Source organism: Pezoporus wallicus, unplaced genomic scaffold (assembly GCF_028554395.1).
Source record: "Pezoporus wallicus isolate ANWC-B61680 ecotype Strahan unplaced genomic scaffold, APGP_CSIRO_Pwel_v1 contig_818, whole genome shotgun sequence".
Taxonomy (NCBI): domain Eukaryota; kingdom Metazoa; phylum Chordata; class Aves; order Psittaciformes; family Psittacidae; genus Pezoporus; species Pezoporus wallicus.
Genome location: NW_026636248.1, coordinates 6676964 through 6695218, shown reverse-complemented (window position 1 = coordinate 6695218; position 18255 = coordinate 6676964). Strand labels below are relative to the sequence as shown.

General features: G+C 39.0%; 1 protein-coding gene across 1 annotated transcript in view; it reads left to right on the top strand.

The window, feature by feature from the left end:
- The window catches only part of LOC130593918 (cadherin-6), a 98166-nt gene extending 90324 nt beyond the window's left edge, over positions 1-7842 (top strand). Inside the window, exons 9-12 of the mRNA XM_057399421.1 lie at positions 2013-2134; positions 2914-3031; positions 3119-3370; positions 6993-7842. Coding sequence (XP_057255404.1) covers positions 2013-2134; positions 2914-3031; positions 3119-3370; positions 6993-7483 — 983 coding nt within the window. The 3' untranslated portion in view covers positions 7484-7842. The remainder of the gene's footprint in view (positions 1-2012; positions 2135-2913; positions 3032-3118; positions 3371-6992) is intronic.
- The last annotated feature ends 10413 nt before the right edge of the window (positions 7843-18255 follow it).

Below are 18255 nucleotides of genomic sequence, written 5' to 3'. Positions count from 1 at the left end.
CAGATGTATAAAAGTATGATAAACACAGTAATAGGACTTTTATTAAAGCCTAACACCACAAGCTACTATAATGAATGCTTGCAGAATCATACAGAGTCTTAGATCGGCTGTATTTTATTGCACTTTTTTTTTCCCCTTTGAATCATTGGTTAAAATGCATTAATAAACTATATTAATATGGGTAGGAAATTAATGTAGCAAAACTCAGTGTGAGCCCTTATGAAATGGAGGGGAGAAACTAATTTTGATCACAATCATTCCCTTATAGATTTCACTCTCTCACATTCCCACAACTACATATTCCCAGGCATGGAGGTGGGTATGTCTGGGTGACCTGGCCTAGACAATTTTTATGTCATGTAGAGCACAAAAGACAGAGATTGAGTCCTGGCAGAGTCTTTTGACTGGTGTTGACAAAATGGTTTTGGGGCAGATCTTGTACCTTTTAGCAGTCAGTGGTGCCTTTTTGCCTCAGAATATTGACTATTTCACCATTCTAGCCAGCTCCTAGGCAAGATTGCTGCCTGTTGCCTTTCTTCCTTATTTCTTCATGAAATCTTCAGGACTAAAGCCTGTCTCACCCCAACAAGGAAAAGAATGGTCCAGCAGGATAAGGAATGGTCTATACAATCTGGTGCATTTCCAAACTTTTTCATTTTTATTTAGAAAGATGACAACATTTTCTTCAGTATTTTGTGCTCAAGAATATCCTTGTCAAATTCAAACTTTTGGCGCTATACAGTCTCTATAAGGAAAAAAACGTTTACATAGGATATGCAGATTCTATATAGTGCTTCTGTTCTTCAATGATATCTTTTAGTGTTAACTTTAGAATATCAGCCAAATCAATTCAAAACAGATTAGAAAATATTTGTGATCACAGCCACAGTTGCTATTTATATAATCTATATAATATATATGAGATATATATATAATATATATTAAAAACATAATTATGATAGCTTAAGGAACTGTGTCCCGAGATTTGTAAGGGGCAGAATATTATATACGAGGTGGAGAGGGGATTAAAAAAAAGTCACTAAATCCAATCTTCACAACTTTTCATTCTTCCTGTTAAGGAAGGGACTGGTGAAGCAGTGGTGAGGCCAGACCTTCAATACTGTATTCAGTTCTGGGCCCTTCACTACAAGAGAGACATTGAGGTGCTGGAACGGGTCCAAAGAAGGGCAACAAAGCTGGTGAAGGGTCTGGAGCACAAGTCTGATGAGGAATGGTTGAGGGAACTGGGATTGTTTAGCCTGGAGAAGAGAAGGCTCAGGGGGACCTTATAGCTCTCTACAACTACCTGAACGGAGAATGGAGCAGGGGGGTGGCTGGTCTCTTTTCCCAAGTAACAAGTGATAGGACAAGACGTAATGGCCTCAAGCTGTGCCAGGGGAGGTTTAGACTGGATATTAGAAAAGATTTCTTCACCAAAAATGTCGTCAGGCATTGGAACAGGATGCCCAGGGAAGTGGTAGAATCACTGTTCCTGGAAGTGTTCAGGAAATGTGTTGACAAGGCCCATACAGACACGGTTTAGTGGTGGGCTTGGCAGTCCTGGGGTAATAGTCGGACTTGATGATCATAAAGGTCTTTTCCAACCTAGCTGTTTCTATGATTCTATGAATTTGTTCTAGAAACTTTGTTGCCACAAAACTGTATTAGGTTAATAAATAAATTTAATTTAATTCCAGAATTATATTTATGTGTATGTAGATTTCACACATGCATTCATAATCATTCGAAGCATTCAAAAGAATTTGTAAATCCAGGACTCCCACCCAATCTTAAATGTATAGTTCACACAGAATCAGAGTAATGATAACACAGCATGATTTGTGGAATTCACCCCATAATGCATTCCCAAGAAATCAACAGAATATGAGTGGAGTGTTGTGACTAAGACAATTTAAGGCACTGAGCCCATAAGTCTGTCCTTTTCTTCTCCTGCACTGAGTCAGTAGATGGGCTAAATAAAATCTTTCATCTTTCTGATTTTACTATTTCAGACAACCCAAAACAAAGCAGCCGTGTCCCAGTGTTCATTAAGGTTTTGGATGTAAATGACAACGCTCCAGAGTTTGCCATGTTTTACGAGACCTTTGTCTGTGAAAACGCAAAGGCAGAACAGGTATGATGCTTACTTGTAACAAGAAAATGTACCAAATTAATTGAGTTTTGCTACTACTCTTTCATCACCTCATCAAGAGGTATACTTTGCATTGCATCACATTGTTGGGTTTGCAAATTAAAGAGTGGCTGCACAGTATCTGATTACACTTAGCATTTTTGCAGGTAATGTGACAATAGGTTTTAGACTGCTGTTTTCTGTACTGCACCTTGTTATCCCTGATTCATTTTTATTCTGTAATTCTCTGCTTTATTAAGGCACCTCCACTGCCTCCTTTAAGTTTCAGGTTTGTATTTGTTACAGGTCCTGTCTGTGATATAACTATTTCCTGTCACATAATTTTCACACTACCAGTCCTATTGCTAAATGGTTCAAAGTAGCAGATAATTTGGAAGATTCAGAAAAACAGTTCCTGTGACATGAGATTTGTGTAGTCAGCTTGGACTGTCTCACCTTTTATCTCTATTTCTTGTCACATGCAAAGGTTTGCTACCCATCTGGAGGGGCATCAGCTCGAGACTGCTCTTGAATTCAATATGATTTTCCTGCCAACTTTCAAATTCATCGTGTTACAGGCTGGTGGTATGGGCTACAATAGTGTGGTGATCCTCAATAGCATCAGCAGCACATGGATCATTTTTATTAAGCTAGCCATAGCAGCATCAGCTGCCTTAAAGCAGAAGAAAAAATAAAAATATATAAAAAGATTTCTTTACAATCATAAAGTACATAAATAACATTTATTGATTTTGAAGATAATTTTGTTCTTATTGTTTCAGCTGATACAAACATTAAGTGCTGTTGATAAAGATGACTCTTACAGTGGACATCAGTTTTCATTCTCCTTAGCTCCTGAGGCAGCCACCACCTCAAACTTTACACTGCAGGACAACAGAGGTAAATTTCTTGGAAGACTTTTCTTTATTAACTCATCCTTGCTTTCAGTCTTCAGATGAAGATTTAATGCATGCTTTGTGTTTCCAGACAACACAGCAGGGATTTTCACCCGAAAGAACAGATATAACCGGCATGAAACGAGTACCTACTTCTTGCCAGTGGTAATATCAGATAATGACTACCCTATCCAAAGCAGCACTGAAACAGTGACTATTCAAGTATGTGCTTGTGACCACCGAGGAAAGATGTTGTCCTGTAATGCTGAAGCCTTGATTCATCCCACCGGTCTAAGCACTGGGGCTCTTATTGCCATTCTTCTCTGTATCATTATATTACTTGGTAAGTAGCTCAGAGGCATTTTCTTCTTTTCATGGTTATTTTGCATTGCTACAAGTGATTATAACAAGGCTAGGACAAGAACAAAGCAAAGACATCCTTGTTTTATCCTGCTTTTTTTATTATTGTACTTCCTCCTCTGAGGGCCGCTTACACATATGGTGTACGGAACACATCTAAGATATCTAGAAGTTTGCAATGTCAAAACAAGAGGAGGCAACTGAGCTCCACCCTCTGGTCAATGGAAAGAGACAGGCACTTCTAGACACTGATCCCATCCCCATGTTGCTATCTGAGGTGGACCAGACTAAACCAATGCAGGTGTCTATTTCTTGCTGACCACAGAAGGAGGACAGGTAATTCCATTTAAAAAAAATTAACTTCCCACATGTAAACTGAGGAGAAACAAGTCTCAGTACTTCTGTTCTGCTGAAAAAGGATGCTGAAATGGAGTGGCTACTAAAGCACTCCCTCAAAAGCTGTAGAGTCCTCCTTTTCAAACACCTGCAAATATGAACAGTTGGATCCTGAATGTGGAGGATATACAGGTTTCTGGATACAGCACTTATAGGTGGTCAACTTTTTTTTTAAATAAAAATAAAGACAGATTGCAAAATCTCTCACATTCCTTTCAGGTTTTGCCCGTTTTGCACAGGAGAAACAGTCACTTGGCCATTAGCCAAAGTCTGTTCATCTGGGGAGAACTGCATGATACAACACAGGCAGCTCTCAGGAAGATGATGTTAGTCACCTTTAATATCTGGCTAAGAAAGAAGGGAGTCAGGCCAGCTTTATAGCAGTAGGGCCAAGCAAGGGAGAAAACGTTTCCTCAGTGATTCTGCTTCTTTCTACTATACTCATATTTTCCTTGGACATGTTCATCGCCATTGCAGAATCATCCTGATCTTTACTATTAGCAAAATTCCCTCTCTAGTGATGAGTTAAAGACTATGTTGTGATTCTCAGACTTTGGCAATATAGTCATGGTTTGCCCAAATAAGCACTATCCCATTTTCATAAGAGATTCCCACAATAACAATCTTACCCTTAATTCACCATTCAATTAATTTTTCAAAACATCATATCATTTCCTCCAAGAGCTGAGATCACTTTGTATCAAGCTCCTTACCAGAAAAAGAAATTTAATGCTGCAGGTAGTCTTGCACTTGTTAGTACAACTGTGCTCATTAATATCAATCTGACATTAAATGATTTCCTGTTTTATGTCAATTGAAAATAAGTGATTCTGTGTGCCATGCAGCACTTTATGTCTATTATTGCTCACACCACCATGCACCATAAGCAGATTTTCAATTAACTCAGCTATATAATTTTCTATTTTCAGACTCTTGCAGGGTTTAAATGTGCAGCCACTACTGAGTGTAAAACAATACTCTGGGCAGACCCAAACCACAGCTTAAAAGTTAGCAGCAACAAAAAATGCCTGTGAATTGTTAGGTTTAGTTGCAGTTTAAGTAAGTCTAGCAGCTTATCAGGAGACCTCAGATACTGTTAAACACTGACATGCAAATAAAGATTAGGTGCTTTAACATAGAACTTCTAATGTTTTGGGGGTTTTTGCCTGCAAGTTCAGCACAAAATAAAAAAAAAATAAATCCAAGTATCAGAGAAGTGGCATAATCAAAGTCTCAACCTTGCATATTCTGAGTAGCACCTTTTTTTGTTGATGATACTTCAGCAATCCTTCCACATAAAAGCATCATTCCTATGATATTATTCTCATATAGTTCTACTGATCGCTATCCTGGGTGCCCATATAAAATTGAGGCTGTGTTTCTCAAGTTCTCAAAATTTTCTCCAGCTCCCTCTATTTTCTCACATAGACCTTTCCCCAGTCCTCCCATGTAGTGTCACAGCTTTATGCTCTTAAGGAAGAGAATTCTCTCTTACCGCATTTTTACACAGAAGCACAAAGAAGCATCACTTGGATTAGGACCCTTGTGTAACACCGTAAGTAAATCCTCATCGTTACATTGAGAGCGTGAAGCTTTCACTATCTGAAACACTTCTAATTCCTTCAGTTTCACCACCTTACTTATTTCCTTTCAACTCATTAACTGATGTTTTCCCTTACTCACACTATTCCTATGGTAAAGACACAACAGGAATTAGAGCACCTTTCTTCTTTATCCTATCTTCTTAGAATACCTCTATAGTCAGTAAACTGAGAGCAAGAGCATAAGACTCTTCCACAACATGCTTGAGCACACCTACAGATAATATCTTGCTCTAAGCAATCCTGCAGGGGAACCCATCATTATAATAAAATAAATAGTCTTTCTGTCTGTTGAAGGAAGCTAAGACAGACAGGTTTCAATGGGCTAAAATTTTGTTTGAGGGATGACCTTCGTCCTTGGCATTGCCCTTAGAAAGGTTATAAATGAGGAAGGTACTGCCAAAAAAAAAAGAAAAAGTCTTTAATGGCTACTGTGCTTTGACTCACACACCATTTTAGAAACACATTATATGAAAGATAATTTTGATCCACCTTATAATCTCATATCAATGAGCTTAGTTATTTTCTGATTTGCTTTGCTTTGCTATGAAAGAATTATAAAGACCGCAAGATGTGCCTTTTCTTGGAGTTTACACAGCAGAGCTGAAATACCAGGCACTGTGGACCTCAGACTACCAAAGCAACAGTGACAGTAGCAATACATCCATGCTCCTTTCTGCTGCTCATTTGTAAATATTCAGCGTTTCAGTATCCTAAAGTAGAATCCAGCTAAGAAATCTGAAATGAGCTTCTGAAGGACATGAACTGTTGAACATATCCCCTTCTTCCCTCTGCGTACACTTCTCCATCACTACCAGGATTATTATTGAGTAAAAATATTTAAATTTGGATCTTGGCCTTGGAGACTGTTCCTGCCCTTCAAATAAATTAAAAATACATGTATACACACATACATTTTAGAATGAAAGGCATAAAATATGTGTTTGAGAAATCTCGTGCTTTTGTCAGATTAAAATATACCATTACCATATCTCATCAGTCTAAGATTTAAGCCATTATACTTTTTAAGGTGATGTACGTTGTAAAAACATGCCAGTGAAGTTAATAAAACTTGGACCTTGTGATGTCTGAAAACCCACTCCATATTCAAATCTTTTTCTAGAGGAGGATAGATTTACTTATCTTGAAATGCAGCTTTGCTAACCTTTCACCATAGCCCAGTAGGTACTAGCTTTGTCCATAAAACAAGTTGCATCTTCTCCCAGGGGTTCAAGGTAAATAACATCTGATGCTACTTATTTTGAAGAAAGTGTTTCTTCCTTCCCAGCTCTCATGAAACTACTTCTGTTCTCAAGGCAACAGAACTACTGTATGACTCTGGGTAAAAATGGGCTTACTGACAAAAACACACTCCACTTGGCTTCTTACAAGCTTGACGTCTCCTTTCTTCTAGTGCACATCTATGCCATTTCATCTCCCAAGGTACTCCCAGAGCATACAAAGCCTGAAAACCTGACGTGCACATTTGCAGTTTTGCAAAACATCTTTTAAAACTTCATATTCAAGCAGAAGCACAGCATTTCTTCTGGATTTTAATGGATTTAGGGATTAACCTTTCCCTTCTCTTCCTGTTACTTTTGTTTCCAGTTACAGTGGTGCTTTTTGCAGCACTGAGAAGGCAGCGGAAAAAAGAGCCTTTGATTATTTCGAAAGAAGACATCAGAGACAACATTGTCAGTTATAATGATGAAGGTGGTGGAGAGGAAGATACCCAGGCATTTGATATCGGCACGCTGAGAAATCCCGAAGCCATAGACGATAATAAATTCCGCAGAGACATTGTGCCGGAAACACTTTTTATGCCACAGCGGACTGCCACAGTGCGAGATAACACGGATGTCAGAGATTTCATTAACCAAAGGTTAAAGGAAAATGATATAGATCCAACGGCACCCCCGTACGACTCGTTAGCAACCTACGCGTACGAAGGTAATGGTTCTGTGGCTGAGTCCCTCAGCTCCTTGGAGTCGGTGACTACGGATGGAGATCAGGACTATGATTACCTCAGTGACTGGGGACCTCGGTTTAAAAAGCTGGCAGATATGTATGGCGCAATGGACAGTGACAAAGACTTTTAATATGTTGCCTTTTTTCTCTTCCTTTTTGTTTCCATTCCTCATTTTCAGAAACAGCATTGAGAAATGTGAGGTGGCTATTTTTTCCTATTTCTCCAGAGCCGTGTGAAAGGGTTCTCTGTTCTACCCACTCAAATTGTCTAATGATTGCAGTCTGTGTGGATCAGCCATCAGAAAACTTTTTCTAGTATCATTTTATGAGCTTCCAAGAGGCAGAATTCTTATTTTTCACTGCATCCAGTTTACCAAGCCAATCTTAGAGGCATGGCAGTATTGGAGGGGGAAAAAAGGATCCGATGGGAGCAATGTTTTTACTCATTCTGCTTATATTGTAAATTGGAATATACTACTATTTAAGCTCACTTGCTCTTTTTACTTGTATTCAGACTATTCAGCTCAGATGACTGCTCTGTTGATTGTGTATTGCACATCCCAATGTAATGAGGTACCCTAGTTTACCCTATGTATTATAGCCAAAAGTAGTGGTGATGGAATGAAGGTTTTTTATACAAGTAGAGTAAGCTGAGACAAAAAACATCAAACATGCATTTTTCTCATTAGAAGGGTAGAAAAGCCTAATGGTCATTTAAACCTAAGTGTTTTTCTAGGACTTGTCATTGCCCCCAGTGCACTGAATCATACTATCACACACATATATATAGTTCATTGACTGCTATGTATATATTCTTCTGACCTAGCATTGCTGGAGAGATGTGTGTGCGTGATCAGTAGCCCCAATATCTAATTCTTAGATTATTTCCCAGTTCTAACCCAGACTTGCCTTGTGATATGGGGAAAATCATCTAATTCAACCCCAGATTAGATCATGACTTGGAGGAAGGAGCAGATCATAACTTTGTTTTTCTTTGTACTTCTTTAGTCAGTCTTCACCTGCACATCAGTTCAGTGATGGCCACTGCACTGGGGAGGTGTGAGTCAGGCTTTCTATATTCAGCCTGTTCTCACATGGAGGAGAGGAGTGGTAGTCTCAAGGGGATTGGCATCCACTGGGACAAAAGGAGCAGCTGCAAAGGAGGAAAGGGTATTTATTTTGTCCTGATCTTCCCCTGCCTGGATGCCCAGGGTGGATCCCTGACTGACTCTTTGCCTAGTTGTGCTATCTGTAAAGAGGGGAAATAGTGCCTACCTCATCAGGATGTTGCAAGGATTATATAAGTCATTTGGAAAATGTTTTAGAGATGGAAAATGATGGTATTCTGCCAGAGGAAGTAATGTCTCATGCTTTTGGGCAGTTGTTTCATTTCCAGAGTCAAGCCCTGTATGCACAAGTAAGTAAGAATCAGTTGTCATTCCAACAGCCTGAAAAGTAGGGTCTATAACTATAGGTTGTTTGTTTTTTTTTTTTAATAACCTATTTAGCCAGGGTTGTTAAAGACTTCACCAAAAGGTAAAACTTTAATCACAAGTCTCACTGTGTAAATTTGTTTATCCACTTTGCCAAGCTAAGTAATTTTGGTCCAGGGATGGGGTGAGGGAAGATGCTGTAGTCTCAGGCCAAAACAGGTTTTTTTTACAGCTTGTGCACCATTCAGTATCTCTGCTGGTCTGTCAAACGCATGCAGTTGCTGCTTTTCAAATCCAGCCATCTAGAAGAGGTTATTTGGAGGAAACCCTAAGGGACTGCCATGGGACATCCAATTCCAGGAGCTAAAAGCCACCCTGAGTCCCAAAGCAGGGACACAGCCCATGACACTGTGCCAAGGAAACAAGGAAGATGTTTTTATTTTTTTTTAATATACCTCATACATAACTAATCTCATTTATTTACTTTTGAAACAGTATTTAATACCAGTATCACAGGCAGGGATCTATTTTCCTCCTCTCCTGAATCTTAAGTGAATCAGTTTAAAAATTAAACAACAGCTCCAATTTACTCTAAATATAGAGAAGGGGAAAAAGTTAATAAAGAGAAAATTAAAAGGGATTAAAAATTAATCCCTGGAATTCATTACTCCCAGACATTTAAATAGAAAGAGCAGTAAAATTCACAAGTATTAGACTTCTACAAACATGACGACATAATTTCAGGTTTTGTGAAACAGTCCCAGTGAAAAGGACGAGCCAGCCATGTGGCAGTGCCTTGCTGGGACTGAGAAGAACAATTCTGCAGTGGAAAGCACTGCACATTTGTAGGTTTAGGGCAAAGCAGCTAATGGCTTGCTGATGCCCAGCATGACAGGCAGGTGGATGTTCAGTGTGGAGGATTCCAGTGTTTCCAAGGATCCTGAGCAGCCCCTGGTCTCCCTGATGTAGGCCTCTTACAGTGCTTCAGTCCGGCAGAACAAAGTGCCCAACTCTATTGCTTAGGGAGGCTGAGCCTGCTGCACCTGTCACAATGGCAGTGGTACAATGAGGTCTTTATTATGTCCTTCTGTGGGCCTTTCAGTAATTTAAGATGATAAAAGCCTTTGAAAGTCTAGCCCTTCATGGATTCCTTGAAATCAGAACTTCCAGAAGGCAACCTGTCCAAAACCTGGCTCTGGCACATATCTGGATTTCAGATAAGTGGAGGAGCAACAGATGCTCAGCATCATCTGCCATATGTCCCTCACTTGGGGCTGTTTTCCTCATTCACTCAGTGGAGACAGTGTACCCCTAGGGAGCTCTTCCCAGTGGCTTCCTAACACACCTTTGTCTCACCCTTCACTGCCTGGTGTTGCCTCAAGCTCAGAGTCCAGCTGGACACCCGAAGTGAGCCAGTGCTTCTTCCTCTCCTCAGGCCCTAAGGAAACAGAGTTGTTAATGGAGGGAATGACAGAGGTGGCTGTGAAACTGCATGCATATTTGGCCCTGCAAGCCACCCCCAGCTCACAGGGAAGAAGGGTGCTTGACTTGTCACTGTCATCTGATTGAAGACAGACCTTACACCCTGAAAGGGCTGGGCCACCCTGCAGGTCAACTTTCATTAGTCATTCTTTGGGGTGGAATAAACAACAGGAGGATCACTCACCTCCTTGTAACTAGTTTCCTATGTTCGTACAGTGGTTTTGTCTGATTTAGTGGTTGTTAGTAGCAGTCCAAGCGCAAGTTTCATTTGTTTTTTTTCCTTTTTATTTTTAATTGAAAGCTAGAGCTGTTTTGCTCTTGTCCATTGCATGGTGCAGTAAGTAACAGAGTGGCTAATCATGCCTGTTTTGTAAATATATTACATAGAAAATTGTTATGTCACCACAAATATGGTGCCTGAATAGCAAATTTTCTTCTAAGAAAATTCAAGGCAAACTTGCATCCAAATTATTATTTATGCACCTAGGTTTTAAGGTCTATTTTTTCCTGAAAATTAGACAGATTTAGCATCTCTCGCACAGCAAGAAGAGTTCAATTCTGTCTTTTCTTCTTGCTTGGCAGTACCACAAAGTGCAATTATGCAGTACTGCATATTAAATAGTGAAAGTGCCATATTGCAGTGAATACAAAGCTTTGCAGTAGTATTTCTTTGCACTTTGTAGCATGCCAGAGTACTAGATGATAGAAATGAATATTTAAGAATGCTTTAATACAGTGTTAGAGTTGTCATTTATAGATAAACAAGTGTTAGACTATGGGCTATGAAGTGTTTTTCAAGGCTGTTTTAAGCCTGATTTTCTTACAACTGTACCTATTTAAGAAGAAGAGATATTATTAAGAAGCTTTGCTAAGCCAGGTAGAGAGATGAGCATTGCAGCTGTCTTTCAATTTGGAAAAACATCTGATCTAACAGGGGACCTATGAAAAGATACCAAGGAACTCAGTGGAGTTAACACAAAACAGGTGCATGTTTACATGGGGGACTTTTCTGCTATGGCAGAACAATAACCTCTCTACACTTGAAATGGAAAAAGGTTTCTAATATAGCTATTTCATCTCAGTTCCCAAAACAGCCACTTTATTCTATAAAAATGATTTTTTATTTTTTTTTTTTACTCCAGAAGAATATTTCAGGTTGAAACTAATTCTATCCCATAGCAGCACTAGTATGGAGAGACACAGCAGCACATGCCTCCAATGTTGTTGTGCCAGGAAATCTCTATGTAGAGAAGTGCTTGAAAAAGAGCTGAGACAGAAACTTCCAGCGAGCTCTGGACAAGGGAATTTGGGGTTCCCACATGGTTCTAGCAATAGTACAACAGGACTGGGATGTATTCCCAAACCTGACATAGATGAAGATCTGTCTAACCATGAGAAAAACAAGTTGTTTGTGGTTTTGAAGTTATTGCTAGTGAAAAAAATGCTGGGAAATATTCTGAGTAGAACAACACTCCACCTATACCAAGACATATATTTTCTAAATTTGTCCTAAGAAACAGATATATTTTTCTGACTTTTTTACTTTTTTTTCTTTTTTTTTGGTTGTCAGGTCTTATTTCACTTTATGGACAGGTGCTTCCTAGCTGTTAAACAGGAATGGGAGAGGCAACCTTCAAATAATGCACTTTTGGAAGTACCAGGCTACATTACAAGGCACAACATTTCCATTTCTCTGTCAGAAAACAAACAGAAAAGTCCCACAAAACCCAACTAACTGAATATCTGTAGTACCATAAAAAGCAGAACAGTCATAAAGAAGTAGAGCAGGGAGAAATGGCTTTGGAAATGTTTGTCTGCACATGTACAATATGAATAAAAAGAAGGGAAATGATGAACATTGGAAGCTGGCCATGTTTCAAAACCAGACATCCATTTTGAGCAGGACCAATGGTGCACAGTCATTTCTAACTCTTCCAGATTTCCTGCAGCAGCCAGAGGGAGGCTTACATGGATAGGAAGAAAGACATCATCTTTTTTTCAGACCAAGAAAATTGAATCTAGGCCATTTACATGCAGATCTCTGGGAAAGTTCCTTTGTCTTGATTATTATTAAAAAATGTTAGATTTCCACAGCTGATCTATCTTGAGGGCCTTCTGCAGGGTGAATTACAGATAGTGAGCAGGTAACTTTGCAAACACTACTGTATTAGCTCTTCCTGCCACCATCTGTTTTAAATCTCTCCATGCTTCCTTTGGCTATAAGTAGTACTGAAGTGTTCAGAAGACCACTGTCTCAGCTGGATGCTGCCAGCTCCTGCCCATTTGTGTTTCAATTAGCAGTGCAGTCTGAGCTCCCTTATCAAATGAGAGGTGGCAAATTAACAGTCATTACACTACTTCCAATAAGTATGAACTATGTTGTTGTGAAAGGCAGGGCTTTTTTCCAAACTCCCCAGACCTGTGAAACAGCAGCCTCCTTCAATAAATGTCAAAACTACAAAATTTTCAGTTCAGTCTTCAGAAAGACTTGTTTTCTTAGAGATTTTCTCTGTACTTAAACAGGAACAAAGGCATATTTAATGTCCAGAAGGAGGAAAAAAGCCCATAGCAGCCACACAATATTTTGATGTAGCTTTACATCTCCCCTCAGTAGTTCTGTTTAGGCACAGCTGAAACAATCTTGATGGTGTCCATCATTTCACACACAATACTACACTTCTGATCCCAGACCTGCATTTGTCATACACTAAACACTTTCCTGAACAGTTCATAAAATTCAGCAGTAGGTATCCAAAAGCCATGTCTGGGGTTACAGGGAGTGCAAGTCAGAGAATTGAGAATTTCAGGAACAACAGAAAATTAATTGAACGGGGGGATGGGAGGGAGGTAGTCAGACACTCACAAAGCAGGTCCATGGCACTGAAAAGCCACAAAGATGTCGTATTATACATAGAGTTACTGGATTTCAAAGGAGTATTTACAGAGCCTGCTCTTTTTTTTTTTTTCCCCATGCATGTTTTTTGGTTTTAGGAAAAAAAAAAAGGAACAAAAAAATTAGGAGCTGCTAACTTCAAATTTCTCCTTCCATGAAGTCAATTTGACAAATTGAAGCATACGTCCAGCATATAGAGAAATCCTTTCCACTCCCATGAGCTTTTGACCTTTCCTATGAGACTGCACTATTTATGTAAATATATCTGGAGACACTTTCTATAAGCTTTTAGTTTTCTATGGTCTATTACCTTAGTGTTTATTAAAGAAACAAATGTATAGGATTATTAAGTATTCAGGTGAACACAACAAAGAAACAACACTGCAAACACAAAATTGTTGTGGATTTTGACACATAAAAATTCCTTCAGAATCACTGTACTGTTTTAATTCTGTGATTACATTCACTGCTTTGAAAAATTAAACTTAAAAGAAAGGCCTTATAATAAATGCTGTGTGCATCTTAACTGTGTTGCTGAGCGAAATCAATCTGGCAAACTCCTATTGCGATTTGTGATTTTTAAACCCTTAAAATAAATGCTTTTCGGTATTGATCTTTTTTAATTAAAATACTTCCAAGCATAAATTGAAACTGATGCCTCCACCTGAGAAGATTTACTTGCTGGCATGCTCCAGGCACACAGTCCCTGGTGATGCCATCCTTGGTTGTGCCAAGGGAGCCTCAGCATCAGATGGATCTGATCACTGCTCAGCCTAGAGGGACATTTGCATGCTATAAGATTTTTGTCACCCAAGAGATTTACACCTAGAAGCTTCCCTGTGCTGCAAAGGGATCCATGCTGGAACAATTATCTCTCCTGCAGCGTGGATGGGCAATTCATTATGGTCAGATGGCAAGTGTGCACTCTCTCCCTTATGTTTCCTGTTCGCTGTACTGGCTTCTTTTTGGGGGTTGGGGGACAAGGAAAAATGAAATTTAAGGATTTAATGAGAAACCAATTTGAACAAAAATTTCTCACAGACAGAATGAATTTGCCTTTTTGCAAATTGATTTTTGTAACAAGTTATTTATATGATATTACTTAATAAATTGGTTTTTTCTAACTCGTTTTTTTTTTTCTAATTCCATGTTTTATATTTACAACACTATCACAGAAATAAGCCTTTGAAAAGATTCCACAATATTTTAAGACACAGGGGTAAATTCAGTCTTTCAAATGTCATTTGTAAGTGTCTGGCTTGCAACATGTTGTAAGAGCAATAGGATCACTATTCTGTGATAAGCGATGCCTCCCAAAAAAAAATCTCATTATCTGAACACCAAATCACATAAACTAAACACTGCACTATACACTATGGAGGATGCATGTCCTTCCCCCACACACCCTTAAAATTGCAAGCATAGAGAGCCTGCAGTTACCCCATCTCCTGGATCTGTTACTTTTTGCATTAGAGCAGCCGTACAAAATTTCACAAAACATCAGCTTAGGCTTTTCATCTTCTAAATGAAGACAGGTGCAGCAGCAGGAATCCTGGTTATCCACCTGCTGAATCATGGTCCAGGCTCTGCAACCCTCCATGTCTATTGAGGCCCTGAGTGCCAGAAGCAGAACAGAAAGACCCTACCACTTCTATTTACATGAAAGAGGAATCTGCTGTATTTCTTATCTTATTTGACTATCAAAAAGCACCTCAATCGCAAAGAAAAGTTACCTAAAGGCTAGCATTTCATCCAGAAAACATGTTTGATTCTCAGACATTAGTTTCCCAGATTTATCTATTTAACTCTCCCCCAACAAACAATACACAAAACACGATCCACCCCCATATTCATCTCTCCTTGATGCTCCTAAAGTCACCACAGAGGCAAGCTAGCCACTCAAGTCTATAGTCTCTTTCTTTAAAAACACTTAATCAGTCCTTGTTGAATTTCAAGGACAGCTCGTGCAAGGAAACTGAAGAACAATACATTTAATTGATGCTTTAATACTTGCAGAAAAATTGCAGGAATGATCACTTACATGAGCAGACAAGTGAATTCTGTGTTGGCCCTTCCAGTTTTAATCTCTGATAGTGTTACCTTTGATGTTGTACATGAAGTCCAAATTCCTTGGATAAGGTACAAACGTTTTAAAATTTAAAAAGTACATATTCTCAGCTAAAGCCTTTGAAGCCTTTCCTTTTTCTTATCAGCACTAGTACGTATTTCCCCATTTTTAGCACAGACAGCTATCTAACAATTAAGCACCCTCTATATTTTCTATTCTCAGAACTGACCACTCTAACTAGCAGGTTCACAGTGGCTGTTTGTCCCCACATCAGATCCCCAAGAATCTCTGTCCCTCCAACCAGAAAAGCTGATTTCCTTATTCCCCACAAATTTAAAAGCAAACATGAGCATTGTCAGGAGTGCTCCATCGCTATTCAGAATCACTGTAGTACTCATCATGCACTTTTAAACTTGGCAAACCACACAGTGCACAAAGCCATGTGTATTTTTACTAGCTGTGGAGATAGATAGATACTCATGGCATGATAGGATCTTATCATGTATCTTACTGTATTTAAACAAAAGAGAAAAAACTTACAAGGATCAAGGGGATGTGCTGACCTAAATCTTAAAAAAAACTTTGGGGTGGTTCCTCCTGAATATGTGTATATATATGTATGTATGTATGCATATATATATATATATACATATATATATATATATATATAAACCAATCAAAGCCCCCTTTCCTTATAACCCCTGCTGGAACTTTCTTAACTCAGAACTTTGCTGTCTGCTCATGCATGCATCTTAATTAATAAACAAATGAATAAATCCCCTCCTGATTGCTTTTACATGTTTTTCTAAACATCTGCTTCTACCTACATTGTTAGACAAAGCTGCTCTCTTCTGCAGCTCAGCTGGGGAACTTATTTTTCTCTCTCCCTCTCTCTCTCAGGATGCAATTGGGTATTTCATGTCAATTATCTTAATTGGAAGCAAGCTTAACCCATTTCCCAATTACAGCTCCTGCTTATTGGAACAAACAAACTCTCAAACCACCTTTAATAAAACAAAATAAAACAAAAAATGTCCCCAAAGAACAAACCTAAACTTTGGTAACAAGTCACTGAAAAGAGGACTGAATAAAAGAGCTCTAGAAAGTGAAAGAGTGAAGAAGCAGGTGGAGGGGCAAGAGAAAGTGGGGGGTCCAACTGACTCAGTCTCCAACCCAGCTTTTCTATAAGTCCGCTTACTGGCAACTCACAGAGGGAGCACTCTTCACCTTGTTACTCATTTTGTTTACATTTCATTACATTTCTTACCCACCCCCCCCCCACCCCCCCCCGTTGGGCATTTTGATAGCCCAACTTATCTATAGTTAGAGTATGGAGCCAGGTTCTCTCTGCCTCCTACTTCTCACAGTCTCAGACTTTATTACTCATGTTCAGATGGACATGAACCTAATACCTGTTGCCAAAGACAGAAAGCCTAAAGGGATAAAAAGGAACAAGAGGGCCAAGCCATGTGTTACTGCTCCAAATTATAGCTGGGTTAGCCATGCCTCTTCACATGGCCTTCATTCTCTTGCTTACCCATTTTTTTGTGACAGTGTCAAATATATCAAATCCAGAATTTTGATTTCCACACACATCCCATATTTCAACATGAAGACAACAGATTTCAACATTTCTCTTCCTGTGGATGTCACTGACTTTTTGAGAGGCACCCACATTTTATTAACATAATGGATTCTAGTCTAAGAAGCTACATGTAGAGATTATTTCACATGTTCTACTGCCTACTTGCAAATAATGCAAGATAAATGGCCAAAATATTTAGCCCACAAGGTTATGATATTTTGCCCACCTACAGCATCTGCTGGGAAATGACCCAGTGATGAGTGTTTCCCCCTTGTCAAGTTTGCATGTTCGGAAGCAGTAGCCATGTTGCTATTTTGTTTTTGTTGTTTTCTGGTATTGTCAACATTTTTCTAATCATTTTTTACAACTGTTTTTGAGAAACAAAGAAAAGCCAAAACTACATTTTGAGATTCACCATTCCAATATCTTGGTATTTAATCAACCTGTAATATAATATTGATTACAAATACCCTGGAGACAAGAGAATGGTACTTGTCTTTAGAGCAAATGTTTCATATACCTTTTTATTGCAGAAAGAGTCTTTCCAATGTTTTGATACCAAATATCCATCTGGCCCATAGGCTCACTTGCTTTAGCAGTCAGAATTTTATCATTGATTCTGGCAGGAGTGAAATGGGACTCCTGAAAGACAGTACAGGTTAACTGTTTCATGACCAGCATGAAGTGCAGCAGAGGACAAAGGGATTCAGGTTAAAGATGATACTCCTGAGGACTATGAAATAAAAGAACCACAGGCTAACAAAGATCTCTAGCAGGAGGATCATAATATATAAAACATTGTGCCAAATCTTCAGTATTTCATTTTATTGCCTGCTAACAATTACCTTGTAAAACAAACAAAAAAAACCAAACAAACAACAACAACAATCCCCACTGTATGTCAGCTGAGACATCATCAAATCCTGTCAGCTGTCTCCCTGCTCTCTCTAGTTTCCTTTCACTGGAAGGTCATGTCCCTGCTGCAAGCAGTGCTTGCTTTGTGGCAGCTCTGGCCACCTCTCCTGCACACCTAGCCTCTAGACCAACCAGACCACAGCTGAACTGCAAACTTTTATTTCATTCAGCTCTTGTTCTTGCACTTTCTTTCTTTCTTTCATCCTCTGGCCTACCTACATTCATAAACGTTTACACTATACACTAACTATATATGTATAAAGCCGTTATGCTAATGATAACGCAGTCTTATCATTTTACTCCACCTTGTCTTTTGAAAGTCTGCCAAGGACTTGGCCCACACTCTGGTTTACCCCTACAAATGTGAATGGATTATTCACATTTCACTGACGCACATAGTTCTGGGCACTCACTAGGTACCTTTCAATCATTGGTAAAGTCCAAAAGACCTTTTCTATATGTGCAGTTCTGTCAGCACTCAAGTTATTTCTATCATCACTGGAGCTAGTATTGTGATGAAGTGAGAA